The 15,811-nt window shown below is 44.5% G+C and overlaps 1 protein-coding gene across 3 annotated transcripts in view; it reads left to right on the forward strand.

Moving 5' to 3' along the window:
* LOC121630846 (peroxidasin) overlaps positions 1-15,811 on the forward strand; it is a 65,345-nt gene that overhangs the window by 36,201 nt on the left and 13,333 nt on the right. For all 3 annotated transcript variants that reach the window (XR_006008606.1, XM_041971352.1, XM_041971353.1), the window contains 4 exons: positions 1,294-1,406; positions 1,501-1,657; positions 4,028-4,136; positions 7,061-7,218. Coding sequence is in view for 2 of the 3 variants with exons in the window: in XM_041971352.1 (XP_041827286.1) it covers positions 1,294-1,406; positions 1,501-1,657; positions 4,028-4,136; positions 7,061-7,218 (537 nt within the window). In the remaining variant the exon portion in view is untranslated. The remainder of the gene's footprint in view (positions 1-1,293; positions 1,407-1,500; positions 1,658-4,027; positions 4,137-7,060; positions 7,219-15,811) is intronic.

Below are 15,811 nucleotides of genomic sequence, written 5' to 3' on the forward strand. Positions count from 1 at the left end.
GAGGCGACGCTGAGGTTTCTTTAGTGGATGTTTAGCGTGCTTCTGTTCCACAGAATTGTCAACAACCCTGTAACAGAAACAGTTTATGTGCAGCTATGCTGCTTGGGTTAACACATTTTCTGCTGCACAGATGCTGCATCTTGTTCCCTCAACCATGTGTTTAAGAAAGTTTAACTTTGAATTAAGTGCAGTTAAATTACAGTCCAGCTACTAACACGACATTCAGGTGTTTGTTACCACAATTCCAAGGAGAAAAGACATAAGACATAAGAGTTATAAGTTAATTTCTAAATGGTCTGGAGTCCATCATTCTACAGAGAGATAGATTATTTACAAGTAGAAAAAACATTCATGCCAGTCTTTTCAGGGGTCGACGTGCCTGCAGACTCAGTCCATGTTCAGCCTGCACAAAGCTGAAAGAAAATGTAAAAAAAAACAAGAGCTGCGAACCAGACTCTCCAGGCCTCAGCTAGCAAGATAAATAATGAAGTTTATGACAGTCCAGTTAGAAAAAGACTGAACCAGTATGACTTGTTTGGAAGGGATGCAGAAGAAAACCTCTTCTCTCTGTAAGAACAAGGCAGCATGGCTTAGGCTGGCAAAGCTGCAGCTGAACAAACCACAAGACTTCTGGAAGGTCCTTTAGACAGACAGAACCAAAGTGGAAGTGTATGATCAGAAAAACACCTCATAGCTGCAGTCAGCACGGGGGTGGAGGGATGATGATCTGGACACCGTGCAGTCACTGAGTGGACCATGACTAGATGTGTCTGTGTGACAGCTCCAGTAAAAGTCCAGACCTCAACCTGACGGAGATGCTGTGGTGGGACCTTCAGAGAGCTGCAGAAACCAATGCTGCAAATCTCAATAAGCTGAAGCAACGTTTGAAAGAAGAGTGGAGCAAAATTCCTCCACAACCATGTTGTAGACTGATATCAGCATCCAGAAAACCTTTACTGCCACTTCTTGCTGCTAAAGGAGCTTTATAAGCTCATGATGATCATGATGTGGATGCAGTTTTTCACAGATTGATTCTGGCTTTTAGTGTTTGTTTTCCTATAAATAACATGCAAATGTAATATATGTTCATCTGAGGTTGGATTTCCCTCATTTGTAAGATGTGATAAGTAACAGGTGAGTTTTCCTGCAAGAGAAAACACTGTCTGTGTTCTGTCAGCATTTATAAGCCCATGACTTTAATATTTACTGTGATTTATTGCATTGTACATGTGTGAGCTGAGCTACATGGTTATTAACGTACACGTGTGTGTGTGTATGTTTTAACTCATTCAGTAACGCCTGTTTTCACAAATGCTCCAAGGGACCGGACTGTGGAGTCTGGCCAGGATGTGCGGATTCCCTGCAGTGCTCAGGGCCAGCCGCAGCCTGTCCTCACCTGGAACAAGGTATGAACCGCTACGCCCGTCCACTCAGCAGGCGTCTGTCCAGCTGACTCACAGTTTTGCCTTCACAAGATTTTTTCCCTTCCATCTTTCTCAGGATGGTGTACAGGTGACAGAAAGTGGAAAGTTCCACATCAGCCCCGAGGGTTACCTGGAGGTGAGGGATGTGGGCACTGCGGATGCTGGACGCTACGAGTGCATCGCCCGCAACCCCATCGGCTACCTGGTTGCTAGCATGGTTCTCACAGTCACTGGTAAGAAACGGCTCATATCAGCAGCTTATGTGATGTTTGGTAACACGTTTGGTGGAGTAATGAGGGAATCCGGTGGTCCAATTTTAGATGGGATGGTCTCTGCACAGTGTTTTCCTCCTGTACTGAAACATTTCTATCCTATGATGAATGCTATGGGGTTTTCCATGTCTCCCTGCTCCAACATACCTGACTCAGCAGCCTATTAAAGGAGCTCTATTATGCACATTTCATGTTAAATTATTTTATAATACACAGGGGCAGGAATCAATCCAGCATTTTTCCCAAGCCCCTTTATTTATTTTATATCGATCAGCGTCAGAAACAAGCAGAATGAGACTCTTCCGCCCTAAGCCCCGCCTCCCCTTGATGCGGGCTGCCTCTGATTGGTCACCTGCCAGGATTAGTTGTCGGGAGCGTATGCATTAACTGTTTTTGTCATAGAAACACCAACAGAACTCATAAAAAACAAAGTAATGTAAATACTCAGTAAACAATGTCAACACAAAACATGCAGCCGTACATGTTCGAGCCCAAATCAGACCCCGAAAACGAAAGTGAACAACTCAGCAACCAGCAGCAACAAATGCAGCAGGATGTGTCTGTTTGGTAAATACTCTGTTTACCAGCTATAGCCTGATATAATGTTTGCTGTGTAGAGACACTGGAAAACTCAGACATGCGTTCATGTGATAAAAAACGGTGCAGCTAAATTGTCTGATGAGTATTAAACACTAACACTGTAGAAAGCTGAGTAAGCATAACAGGGCCCCTTAAGTTCTGCACAATGACTCATTCATTTAAATCAGGTGTGTTGGAGCAGGGAGACATGTAAAAACCTGCAGGGCATAACTAGTTACTGGTGATGAAACCCACAGGACAACACAGTGACTTTATCAGCAGGTTTGTGACAGTGATCAGGAGTGATTATGTTTGTGTAAGTACGATTCCAGCCTTGCAAAGATGCAAGACGATGGTGCTCTTTGTTCATCAGCATTAAGTTCTGGATCAAATCACTCTCCAGGAGGTGGTATATTAGCTCCAGAACATGGAACATCACCCCCACACAGAACTGCTGAATGTGTTTGGAGTGCCAGACTTTGTTGTTTAAGAGCAAGACGGCTTTGTTAATATCTGTTTCTAAATCTTTTTTCTGTGTAAAATCCAAATACGCTGCTTCATAAATTATCTGGTGTTGTGATGGTCCCTTTAGGACCTTGCTCGCTGATTACTCAGATGTAGAAACTATGTCAGAAATGTATCATTAGCTTGTTTTACTGAGATATTACAGGCAAAACGAGATACTAGAGCGTACTCTACTATAGTGGTTCCCAACCTTTTTTCCTCTGGGACCCCCTTCATGCATATACTAAAATGCAGTGGACCCCCTGCTCCACCCTGTACTGAAACCATGCTGGTTTTAGGCTTAGAAAAGTGAGATTCTCACCATAAATAATATATTCTGGTTGAGTCCTGTCTTTTGATAAAGCCAAAGGTAAATGAACAACATGCAGCCTTACTTTTGTTCATTAAAATAGGGACAATTTGTGGACATTAATCACCATGGCTCTAATGTTCAAAGCCTCAGGGATCTCCTGTGTTCTTTGAAGGTCCCGGACCCCAGGTTGGGAACCACTGCTCTACTAGATCCTGTGCCAAACTACTCGATCAAGTAGTCGATCACATTCTGTCAATTATTAAAACACTTAAATTTCATCACTAAATTTGGTTTAAAGGTATTGGAATGACTTAATTCTCCTTCTGTTTTTGTCTCCAAATCCAACTTTAGTTTCTCCAGTTAAATATTGAGCTATCACATGAAGTTGGGTTGAACCAGAAGCCTTTTTAAGCTCATATATCAGTATCATCGTGTCAGTATCAGGACTGCGATACATCCTGAAAACTGAGTGTGTATTAGCACACAGTGTGAGAACCCCTCTCTCTGTCGGTCAGTCGCCTCTGCTGCAGTTTTCAGATTCCTGTCAGCTCTTCCCTTTGTGTGTTTGCGTTTCCTGCTGAGACTTCTGAGTCAAACTGCAGCACGCTGTTGGCCAACCAGAAACTGGGTTAATGTGCTCAGTTTTTGTTGGACTCCCTCAGTCACGATCTCGCTGTTTTCAGTGGCACGCTGACCTGAAGGAGCGTGCCAGAAATGTGCTCACTTCAGTGTCAGGAAGGAAACGGAAATTAGAAAGTTCTTAATCAAACACACAACTGAAACCAGACTCTGTTTACAAAGCAGTGGTTTCTCTAAGTTAATGCTCCGATTGTTTAAACCTGCTTTAATTAGACAGAAAATAAAATAACAGTAATGTTTTATTGCTCCGTATTCTTTTTAGTCTTGATTCAAACCCATGTGTTTGTCTCCATCAGTGCCTGCAGTCAGCAGAGAGGGAGACACCTTCGTGAGCTCGTCCATAGAGCAGGCCATTCGTAACGTGGACAACGCTATTGAGTCTACGAGGAGACAACTCTTCGATGGGTAAGATATAAGAATATCACACACCACCTGCTGTACAGCTGGAAAACAGTATGCACACGTCCGACAAGGCTGCATGATCATAGGATAAGATATTGTTAAATACTGCAATTACGTCACTTACAGTTACACCTCAAAAGATTAGAATATTATAAAGAAATGTCACTTTTTTGTCAGAAGGTGAAACCATTTTACAGATTCAAGAAACAGAGTGAAATATTTCAAGCCTTTACTTATTGTGATGATTATGTTTTACAGATAATAAAAACCCAAAATTCCGTATCTCACTCTAATAAGCTAATTACCTCAAAACACCTGCAGAGGTTTCCTGAGCCTTTTAATGGTCTCTCAGTCTGGGTCAGTAGGCTACACAGTCATGGGAAAGACTCCTGACTTGACAGATGTCCAGAAGACAGAACCAGAGACATCGTCAGCAATGTCTTACCTGTACTGTGGAGAAAAAGAACTGGGGCCTCATTTATAAAACTGTATGTAGGATCCTTACTAAAAGTAAGTAAGTAAAGTAGATTTATAAAACAGTGAAATCTATTTCCCCTTTATAAATCTTCCTGAAAGTTTAAACAGGTGAAATTGGCTCATATCCCACCCCTTACACATCCACATTCTACCATAAATGGTCAATTCAAAGTACCTTACGAATATAAATAAGTGGAGCTGTGGCATTTTAAGCTTAATAATGGCAACCAAGAAGACAAGAAACCGTAATTTCACAGAGACGGAAGTTGAGGTGCTTGTTGGTGAGGCAGAGGTTTGCAAACCCATTTAATTTTGGGGTTACGGTAGTGGAATCGCAAATAAGCGCAAGTCTGCCGGAAGGCAGCATGTTGTTGGTGAATGATGAGAGTGTGACGGAGAAGTCTGTGCCAGAAGTCAAAAAGAAGTGGTCAGATCTGAAGGTGGAGGCGAAGAAGAATGTCTGGCACAGGTGGGGGCCCTAGCACGGCTGCAGGGATGGTCTGTCCGAGCACAAGTGTGCCCCGAGCACACGGCGCACCTGAAAGTGGCCGGTTGCTGACGGACGCCTCCAAACACCTCCGCCGGTTTTAGAGGTCGATGGCTTTTTCCACGACATGAGCGTAGACCATACTGAAGTGCACCTCCTCTATGCTCTGCGGGTTTTACAATGGAGTGGGGAGCCAGCGCATTAGGGGGTAGCCAATGTCATCCGCAAGTTAAACCAGAAGAATTATGAATCCAGTTTTAATTGAATGTGTATTTAGTTACCAAGTCTATCCCCCGCACTGCTGTGCATCAGGATGAATGAGCTGACCCGCGCCACCATGCTACTAAATTTGTCAGAACCATGTTTGAGTCACAAATAACTTGTACATCCATTGAATCCACATTTTTACGATTCACATAAACAATTTTGTTCTCACTCGGAGCCCTTATAGCAATGTGAGTGCAGTCAATCGTACCGATTACATTTGGGAAACCGGACTTTACTACAAATTGCCTTTTAATGTTAGCCTGTTCTCCCACAGTGTAGGAAACTTAATGTATCGAGTAGTCATTTTAATAATGCCATCCAAAACGGCTGGTATTGCGCTCAGGGATGGCGGAGATATTCCGGACCTAAGGATAGAATTTAAAAAATAATTTAATTTTCTCCAAAGTGGCTTTAGGCAGAAAATGTCTTTTGCTGATCTTATCAAATACGTCAGCCTACCTGTTTGCTAAACTTATGCGGCGAGTCTGTTTTTAGCGGAACACGCATCCAGAGTACGTCAAACTCAGCAGTTCAGATAGGGGATAGGGGCAGACAGGAAATCAGTCATGGGAGCAGTGTAAAAGCTTTCTGTAATTTTCAAAATAAAAGCTCCCATGCAGATTTGCGCTGCTGAACCATGTAAACATTGCGTCATTAATCAGTCAGGGTGTCCCAGTTTTTTTTTGTTTGTTTTTTTTTCTTTTATCATAGACGAGATGTTTATCCTGGAAGTGGAAAATCACAAGATTCTCCTGTGATTTTGTTTCAATACTTTTAGAAAATAATGTGCAACCCTGCTCCCGGAACAGAGAAAGATAGAAACTTCCTGTTTAGTGGTGAATGATTTGCCACAAATTTTAGCAATTAACACCACACAGCTCTTCTAGATCCAGCAGAGTCCCGTGTCTACTTTACCAATGCTGGATACAGTGAAGGGAGCTAAGCCTGAAGCTAGCTGCTGCTAGCTGCTGGGTACAGTGAAGGGAGCTAAGCCTGAAGCTAGCTGCTGCTAGCTGCTGGGTACAATGAAGGGAGCTAAGCCTGAAGCTAGCTGCTGCTAGCTGCTGGGTACAGTGAAGGGAGCTAAGCCTGAAGCTATCTGCTGCTAGCTGCTGGGTACAATGAAGGGAGCTAAGCCTGAAGCTAGCTGCTGCTAGCTGCTGGGTACAGTGAAGGGAGCTAAGCCTGAAGCTATCTGCTGCTAGCTGCTGGATACAGTGAAGGGAGCTAAGCCTGAAGCTATCTGCTGCTAGCTGCTGGGTACAATGAAGGGAGCTAAGCCTGAAGCTAGCTGCTGCTAGCTGCTGGGTACAGTGAAGGAAACTAAGCCTGAAGCTGGCTGCACCTTCACCCAATAGGAATCACCTCTCCTCAGCCTCCCGACCTCGGTTGTTTCTGTTAAGATTTTCACAGAGAGTGGACACAAAAAAGTTGCTTTAGGAGCAAAAAGACCCGACAGAAAGACTTGGAAAGTAACTGGTTTTGTTGGAGCTGAAGTCTCCTGTGATCGCTGTGTTTAGTTTACCTGGTATAGCAGCCGCAATACAAACACAGCCAGACCAGGTTCAATCGCGACGCCATTTAATTTTTTTTTTAACTCAGCTCTCCTCTTCATAGCATCTCATTAATGATCTCTGTTCTCGCCCTTTTCTCTCCCTCCTCCCTTCCACTCTTCACCCATCCCTCATACCTCCAGTCAGCCTCGTACTCCAGGAGAGTTGCTCGCCCTTTTCCGATACCCACGTGACCCCTACACGGTGGAGCAGGCGCGTGCTGGCGAGATCTTTGAGCAGACTCTTCTGCTGATCCAGAACCACGTCAACCAGGGCCTCATGGTGGACACCAACGGCACCGGTGAGGCCAAATAACTGTCTACTGCTGTGGTTGAAGCAGCCTTTGCTCATCTGGGCCTGATTATGGGTGTCAGAATGAAAATGTGTCAATGTTTCTGTGTTATATTGGATATTTCTGGGTTGATAAAGCCTTTTATTTACTGCTTTTTTTCCACACCTGCCAAAAAAGTCCAACTCCTGCTGACATCTGGCTCTTGTTGCGTAAGGAAAGCGTTGCAGCCTGCATCAAACTACTGCTGTCGTCATGTTTTATATCTGTTTTAGATTCGGTTTGCATTCATGGGAACAAAACACAGTTTTTAATCAGGATGCTGCAGTTTGGCCAGTAGACACCATATAAAGAAACCACAAAAACATTTTTGAAGAGGGACAGCGTTTATGCAACGATGCCAGTGGACCTCTTGGTCGGCATGTTTTCATGACATGATTAGACCAAAGTGTATGTGAGCTGTGCAAAGCCACACATGCAAGCAGCTTGTTGTGTTATGTTTTTAGCAAAAGAATTGTATGTTTGTAAGTTAAATTATTCAGGTTATGGGTCACATTAAAAGTGGGAAAAGTTTTTAAAATGATTTATTGAGGTTTCATTTTTAACATTAGAAAAACATGGACTTTTAATACAGTTTAAATCATTTTAGATTCATTGGATACTGGGACCAACAGGCTACATCCACACAGAGACAATAATGATTTGGTTTTAAAAAAGTTTTCCAGATGGAATAATTTCAAGAAATGTTCACGTCCACACAGAAGGCTGTGGTCTACATACCAGGCCTGTGAGCAGTGCTGTAACGCAGCCAAGGAAAACCAGAGAAGAAGACATGGAGCATGTGCAGAACCTCATGTTGGTGGGGTGCTCACACGCATGTTAAGGGAGAAATGGGACAATCATGTCTTCGGTTCAGGGAAAGAAGTGTTAGGATTGTAAACACAGAAAAATGAAACGGTGTTCTCAGACGTGTACACTTTGGGATCCAGTTTTAAAACTCCATGTCCATGTGGATGAAACATCCGAACAATTAAAAACTTGAGCGGATGCACCTGAACCTGTCTTTGTGTCGACATGACCCAAATGTGAGTATGTTTAACTGCTGTTTTAAGTCATAATCAGATATTACCACGATTGGTTGTGAGAATCAAGGTATTGAAATCAACTTGATTTTACTTTAACCCTTAAAACTTCAAGCCATTTTTTGCTGTTTTTTAGTCATGTAGAAGCTGAAGCCTTTTAATCCCATCCAACATCCAGATATGATGTTCTCTTTCTCGCTTCTCACAGAAGCCATACGACAACTGTGTCCTGGGTGCAACGCTAAACTGTCCACCGACTGGGTGCACAACTGGATCACCGGGCGCTTGTTCCCATCAACACTGTTGCTAAGCTCACGAGGAGTAGCAATACTTTTCAGCAGCTTATACAGGTGCAGAGTGGCAATACTTCCACCGAAAGAACTAGCAATATTTCTCTCAACGAAGTGGCAACGCCTTGCTAACAGGTAGCAATACCTCGAAGAGTAGGTCCACTGTGGTCTACTTTTCATGGCTAGTCGGGTTACGTTTTTGGCTGCACAAGCTTCAAAGCGGGCTAAATATCAGGCTAGCTCTGATAGTCCCATAGCTATCCATGGCTACGGCTGTCAACCCCGGTGTAAACCCCAAGCTTTGCCCCTGCGGCAATAAGATATCCACCTGGGACACTCATCCCATGTGTGCAACATGTCTAGGCCTAGCTCACGCCAAGGCTGCAATGACCTCCATGGACGAGTGCATCCACTGCGCTGCCTTCCCACGTAAACTGCTTCGCCGCATGCTAGCTCGCCAGGCTAACTTGTCGGGTGGAGATCCAGTGATGTGTGAAGTGGCTGCCCCTGAAGTGGATATGTGTGAGGGCTTGGTCGCTACACCTGGTCCGAGCTGGGCGGATGCAGCCAGACTCTGCCATGTTTCCCCTGCTCGAGACGGATGATGTGTGCAGGGACACTGCTGCCTCTCGCGCTGTCCTGGAAGGGGAGGGCTATGATGACGGAGTGGAGTCGGCAGACTCGGAGCTCCTGTTATCGGACGACGACGAGGAGGAGTCCTTCCCCCATGTTAACACCTGTGGGGCTGCAAAGCTGGTTGTGGGAATGGACGACAAGCCCTCTACACCATCTCCCCTGGATTTTGATATGCAGGACATGTGCAAGCGTGCAGCCACCCGACTGAACATCCTGTGGCCTGCTGTTCAGGCGGAGGTTGCAAAATCTCGGTTTGACGGCAAAGAATTGCCCAAGGCCAAAAAGACAGGGGAGCAGACGTTGCCCATTTTCCCTGAACTGCTTGACGAGATCGCAGCAACGTGAAGATCCAAGCCATACAGCGAGAAACATCCCATCGCGGGAGGCTCCCTGTTGGATTGTGGGGGGATGGACGCACATGGCATACGGCAGATGCCGCTCATGGCGAGCCCCCTTCACCTGAAGGCTTCACTGTCGTCCGCAGCCGCATCCCTCCCCTTTAAAGCAGACTGCTTCCAGTCCAGCCTTACTGATAAATGCTACAAGGTGGCTGCACTGTACCAGAGCCCTCAACGCCTCCTCTATCCTCATGGCTTACCAAGCCAAACTAGAAGAGGACATGACTGCTAAACCAGACACTACTCTCTGGGAGGAAATCTGCGTCATAACTGACCACGTCCTCCGCCTCCATAAAGTGGCGATACAAGCCACGGGGAGAGCCATGGGCCTCATGGTTCTTCAGGAGAGGGCGCGCTGGCTCAGGCTCACCAACCTCCCCATGAAGGGAAAGGAGGACCTCCTTGACACTCCGATCGTCCCTCATTGGCATTGAAACAAACACACAACAGAAACTATTTCCATGTTTCCACTTTTTCCTCATTTCCAGTTATTCCTGCTACTATTTACCTGCTATCCTCACTAAACCAACTCCAGCTCAGCTGCTTTGTGGCGCCACCGTGCATCAGAAACGTCTTCTTGGCTCTATTCCAGCCATAGAGGAGCTTTATTTTTCTTCTTTTCACACACACACTGCTCACTGGTTGATCTTTGGCTGCTCCTGATTGGATGTTACCGTCAATCTAAGCTCTCTGATTGGTGGAAAGTCTGACAGGAAGTGGCTTCATCATCATGTCCAGGTCTAAATAGAGGTCTCTTAGCAACATAGGAGTGATAGTGATATTGTTATGATGGAAATGTGATAAATAGATTTATCAGAGTTTCTGAATTAACACTACATTTTGTTGCTGGATTGTAAACCTCCTGGATGGGATATAAATGCCTGGAAAATGTAGATCACCTAAAGGGTAAGCTGTCCATTACAGTTTACCCCAGAGTTACACACTACCGTTCCTGAGACGCTGATGACAATGTAAGCAAAAGCGCTCGGGGGTGTTGGCGATCTAGTCAGGTTTTAAGAGTTAAAGGAACAGTATCCTTTTTCAGTTCTTCCAAATTGAAAGAGAGCACCCTCCAATTTTTTTTCCTGCAGTCTTAGTTTTGACAAATATCCAAAGTTTTCAACTCAAGTCTCCAGTCTGAGTAAAAAGATTCCACCCAGGTTCTTAAGCAAAGTCTAGTGAAGCCAGTAATTCAATTCTCTCCATGAATTACTGTAACTGTGAGCAACAGTTGGCTGTGTCCACCCATGTGTCTGCTATTTTCCCCTGAAGCATGACCCGAGGGGCGGCGACGTCATCATGGAGCCTGTAAACAGTTTTATTGGTCCACTGACACACCGTGCAACCCTTAACTTGCAATCGCTGCAGAGCACTGGACAGCCTATAAGATGGTGTGCTGATTGATCAGTTATGCATGAATGTGGGTCGAGAAACTGGATGTTTGTGTGCATAAACATGCATGTGTGCTTTCACATGTGCATGAAAAATATCCAGGAGGAAAATTATAGCTCTGTGTTTGAACTCCATGCACACGCCCTAGGCTGCAGATATACAGTCAGTATATTACAACACGATAAAAGATGCATGTAGACGTGGTGGCGTTGGTTAGAGACGGTGTTTTCACTACTTATGCCAACAACCAAGTGTTCATTGTTGCATTGGCTCCAAACCAAACTCAGAGATTTCTGCCCGTCAGCAAAAACAAAAAGCTGTTTTTATTGTATCTCTACCTCATCTGGGAGGGCAACACCACAGTTTCCACACTCAACACAACACCAGCATTTATACACAAACACAGCAGTAATGTGTGTAATGTGAGGGGGTTTGGGGGCTGGGGGACTGGTCTCACCCTTTGTACAGGAAGTCTCACCTTGACTGAGTTCAGCTGCTCACACTTGACTCTTGTTCTCAAGCATGACCACAACAGCAGACACACAGTTCCAATTGATCCATTCGATTTGAAGCTTTCAGACAGGGGGCCTCGCATGTCAAAGCCAGCTGCAGCACGTATGCTAACCTCTGCTCTCAAAACTGGAGGTTCTTTCCATTCTGGGAGCCACAGTGGCTGCATCAACTACAGGAATGTTTTAAAGAGGACATGTTGTTCTTTGTGGGGTAATTTTTTTTTTAACCTTCCAAGTGTTCTTTTTTCTTTATGTATAAAAAGTCTGCAAAGCTCCAAAACATTATCTCCACACTAAAGTGACTTCTTCTCTCTATTGGAAGTGATGACATCACCATGAAACTGTTGCATAATCCCTGCTTTTTGGTTTGCTTTGCTTTCCCTCAACGAACATCCAGCAGCCTCAATCCCTGTCATTTTTACCACATCAGAGCATTTTTTAGCCGAGCTTTATGTACCATTTATGTTCACTGTTCTTGATCTTATCAGGGAATGTCAAATTTAACATCACAATTCGTGCTGTTGGGTGCTTTGGTTTAGTTTTACACAGTCATGCAGTTCCAGATTTAAATTGATAAATAGCTGAAAGTGGCGGAGATATCAGCAAGGAATGCTGATATTCACATTGAGACGGTTGGGTCGTCAGGTGGGAAAGAAAGGAAAAGCTGAGTGTCATCGCCATAGCAGTGGTAGGAGAAACCATGAGAGCTAATGATTGCACTGAGTGAGGAGGTGTATAGTGAAAAGATAAGAGGGCCAAGCACCGAGCCCTGAGGCACCCCTGTTGTCAGCCCATGTGATCTGGACATTCCGCCACACCAAGATACTTTGAATGATCTCCCTGTGAGGTAGGACATGAACCACGAGAGAACAGATCCTGAGATGCCAAGCTCAGAAAGTGTGGAGAACAGTATATGATGGTTGACTGTGTCAAAGGCAGCAGACAGGTCCAGCAGTATAAGGACTGAGGATTGACCAGCGGATCTGGCAACCCGTAGGGAATCAGTAACTGACAGGAGAGCAGTTTCAGTAGAGCGGCCTTGCCTATAGCCAGACTGATATGGATCTAACAGGTTTTTGTCTTGTAGGAACTGTGAGACCTGACTGAAGACGGCACGCTCTAGTAGTTTAGACATGAATGGAAGCAGTGAGACCGGCCGGTAGTTTCCAACCTGGGCTGGGTTGAGTGTAGGTTTCTTCAGCAGCGGGGTAACCCGAGCTTGCTTGAAGGCAGAAGGAAAGACACCGGATTTAAGAGAGGAGGTGATAATATGGCTTACTGCAGTTTTGATTGTAGGTAAAATGCTCTGCAGGATATCAGAGGGAACAGGATCAGGAGGACAGGTCGTGGGTTTTGAGTTGACTAGAAGTTTAGAGACTTGGTCCTCATTTAGAGAGCGGAAGGAGCAGAGTGAGGCACCAGTAGCTGGTTTGGTAAGGCTGAGTTGGTCAGGCTCAGTGAATTGGTTACTAATGGTAGCCACCTTTTCAGTGAAGTAGGAAGCAAACATTTCTGCAGTCAGCACAGTGGGAGGCTGAGCAGGTGGTGGAGATAGAAGAGAGTTAAACACCATGAACAGTTGTCGTGTGTTGGGAGCATTGCGGATCTTGTTCTGATAAAAGGCTATCTTGGCAGCCTTTAGTCTGGATGTGAAAATTTCAAGTTTTTGCTGGTACTCAGACAAGTCAGTGTGCTCTTTTGACTTGCCACTTTCTTTCTGCAGCCTTAAATGCTGCTCTGTTCTTCCTTAGAACCTCTGTGAGACATGGACTGGGAGGATTTTGTCTGGCTGGTTTTGACACCAGAGGACAGAGTTTGTCCAGACAGGAGGCGAGAGAGGAGCAGAGTGTTTCTGTTAGGCCTGTCACGATAACAAATTTAGCTGTACGATAAATTTTCTCAGAAATTATCGGGATAAACGATAATATTGTGCAAAGCGCTTATGTGTCATTTTGAGACCATTCTCAACTAATATAATGACATATGCCATAATAATGCAAGTACACATTTTCAAAGATCAATAAACTAAATAAATAAAAGCGCCTTTTCACATACGCCGGGACGCCGGCCCAAAAGTAATGCGGCCCACTGGGAATCCTCCCAAACCTCTCGATTTGCCGGCATTGCTCTTAATGTGTATTTTGTCAAATACGCTAGTATATAGGCTGACTCTATTTGCGTAATGTGCCTGCGGATTACAGGGGTTATTACGGTAGACCAGGAAGTGGGGGCTTTGTACTGACGTTGTAAGCTAGAATGTGTGTGTTCTGCTTACATGTGGGGAGCAGCGAAATGATAAAAGAGGAGGTGCTTGCATCTATTATTTCTCCATTCGACTTATTTACATATTTCAGCATGAGAATCGGAGGTTTAGCGCAAGAGCGTGAGAAGCCACTTAAATACGCAAGTCTCAAGGCCATTGCGTGTTGGCAGCCCTGCAAAACAAATGCGGCTTACCGGCTCGTGCTGCAACATGCTGCTGTCAAGTAGCCTATGACACCAGAGAGATCACTCCGCAAGAAACCAGAGCATTTAGTCGAAATACTCCATAGTGAAACCTATTGTCATACACAGTCTATGGTAAAGGGGGGACTAATAAAAATTATCGCGGCCGGCAAACTTATCGTGCTCTTATTTTCTTATCGTTCAATTAATTGACTTATTGCTTATCGCGACAGGCCTAGTTTCTGTAGCCTCATGAACAGACAGTAAGGAGAAGTCTGAGTGTGAAGGGAGGGTAGAGTAAACCTCATCAGACAGCTGTGTAGGTCTGAGGGATCTCAAGTTTCTGCGGTAGGACGCCATTTTAGGAGCCGCTTGAGAGACATGAGGAAGGAAGACGTAGAATTTAACCAGGAAGTGGTCTGAGAGGTGCAGCGGGGTGACGGACAGGTCGGCTGTGGAGCAGTTTCCGGCCTCACGGAGGCGATGTAGATAGATGAGACAATGTAGACCAGAATGTATGCAGTGATGGGTGTGGAGACCTTTTCTGCATGATACTCAAGTGATGAGCAGTTAGCCACAGGATGGAGAGAGGTAGATCCACTTTTTAGAAATAAGAATGCTCATTCCACCTCCTCGTCCAGCTGAGCGAGGTGTTTGGGTAAATTCTGCATTAACAGAAGGGGCAGCTGGCGTAGCTGTGTTTTCTGGACGGATCCAGGTTTCAGTCAGGGCTGGGACCTGAATGTCTGAGACATTTATCAATGAACTGATAAATTCTGTTTTGTTCACTGCGGCAGTTTCACAGACCAAAGGTAACAGAGGATGTGGCTGACGTGCATGCCATTGGAAAGGACAGGTTTTTGAGGATGGCATTGTCTATGGGTGACACGTCTTCGTCTGTACCCATATCTAACAGGGATGGGATTGAAGCGCATTTTGCGTTGATTTGGTTGTAAGGATATAGCTTGTGCCCTTGCTCGGTGGTCTCGCACAGGTAGACTCGCTGGCCTTTACCCTTTGTGGTCTTAGCCCAACGTGGGCTGATACAATGGCTGATGCCTCACTGACAGACTTGCCTTAACCCTTAAAACTCTACTAGATCACCAGTGCTCCAGAGCGCTTTTTTCTTATATTCCCAACAGTTTCTCAGGAACAGTAGTGTGTAATTTAAGTGTTCTACGGATGTTTTCCAGGTATGTATATCCTGTCCGGTAGGTTTACAATCCAGCTGCAAAATGTAGTGTTTATTCACAGACTTTATATGGTAAATCCACAATGATCCATGATAACATCATTATTTGACATTTTCATCATCAACTAAAGATTACTATCACTACAACGTTGCTAAGAGACCTCTATTTATACCTGGAAATTATGATGAAGCCACTTCCTGTAAAACTTCCCACCAACCAGAGTTTAGTAGCATAAATAACTGTAAATAAGCAACAAATGTAAATATGTAAATAGTTTCTGTTGTGTTTGTTTCAGTGCCATTATTTTTTTTTCTCCTGAAAGGCTAGACAAGATAAGGCTTGGTCACAGTGGATCTGTGTGTTATTTCTACAAAGTTCTGTTAGTAATAAATTCTATTTTCTTGTATTGTTTGGCCATTATGCTGCTATATCTATTGATACATTAATTTAACATGATTTTAGCCTCATAATCTGACAACTGAGGCTGTCCTGAAAACATCTATATGTTGCCTGGGATTAAAAGGGTTGAACTACTACATGCAGACCAAGAATAGCAAAAACTGTTTTAGGAGTTAATGATTATCCCGATTAATAGCTGAAGGCTTAGTAGAAGGGGAGGCATGCACTCAAACGTTAACTCAACAAACTGGAAAAAGT

This window comes from Melanotaenia boesemani, chromosome 20 (assembly GCF_017639745.1).
Source record: "Melanotaenia boesemani isolate fMelBoe1 chromosome 20, fMelBoe1.pri, whole genome shotgun sequence".
In the NCBI taxonomy this organism is placed as follows: domain Eukaryota; kingdom Metazoa; phylum Chordata; class Actinopteri; order Atheriniformes; family Melanotaeniidae; genus Melanotaenia; species Melanotaenia boesemani.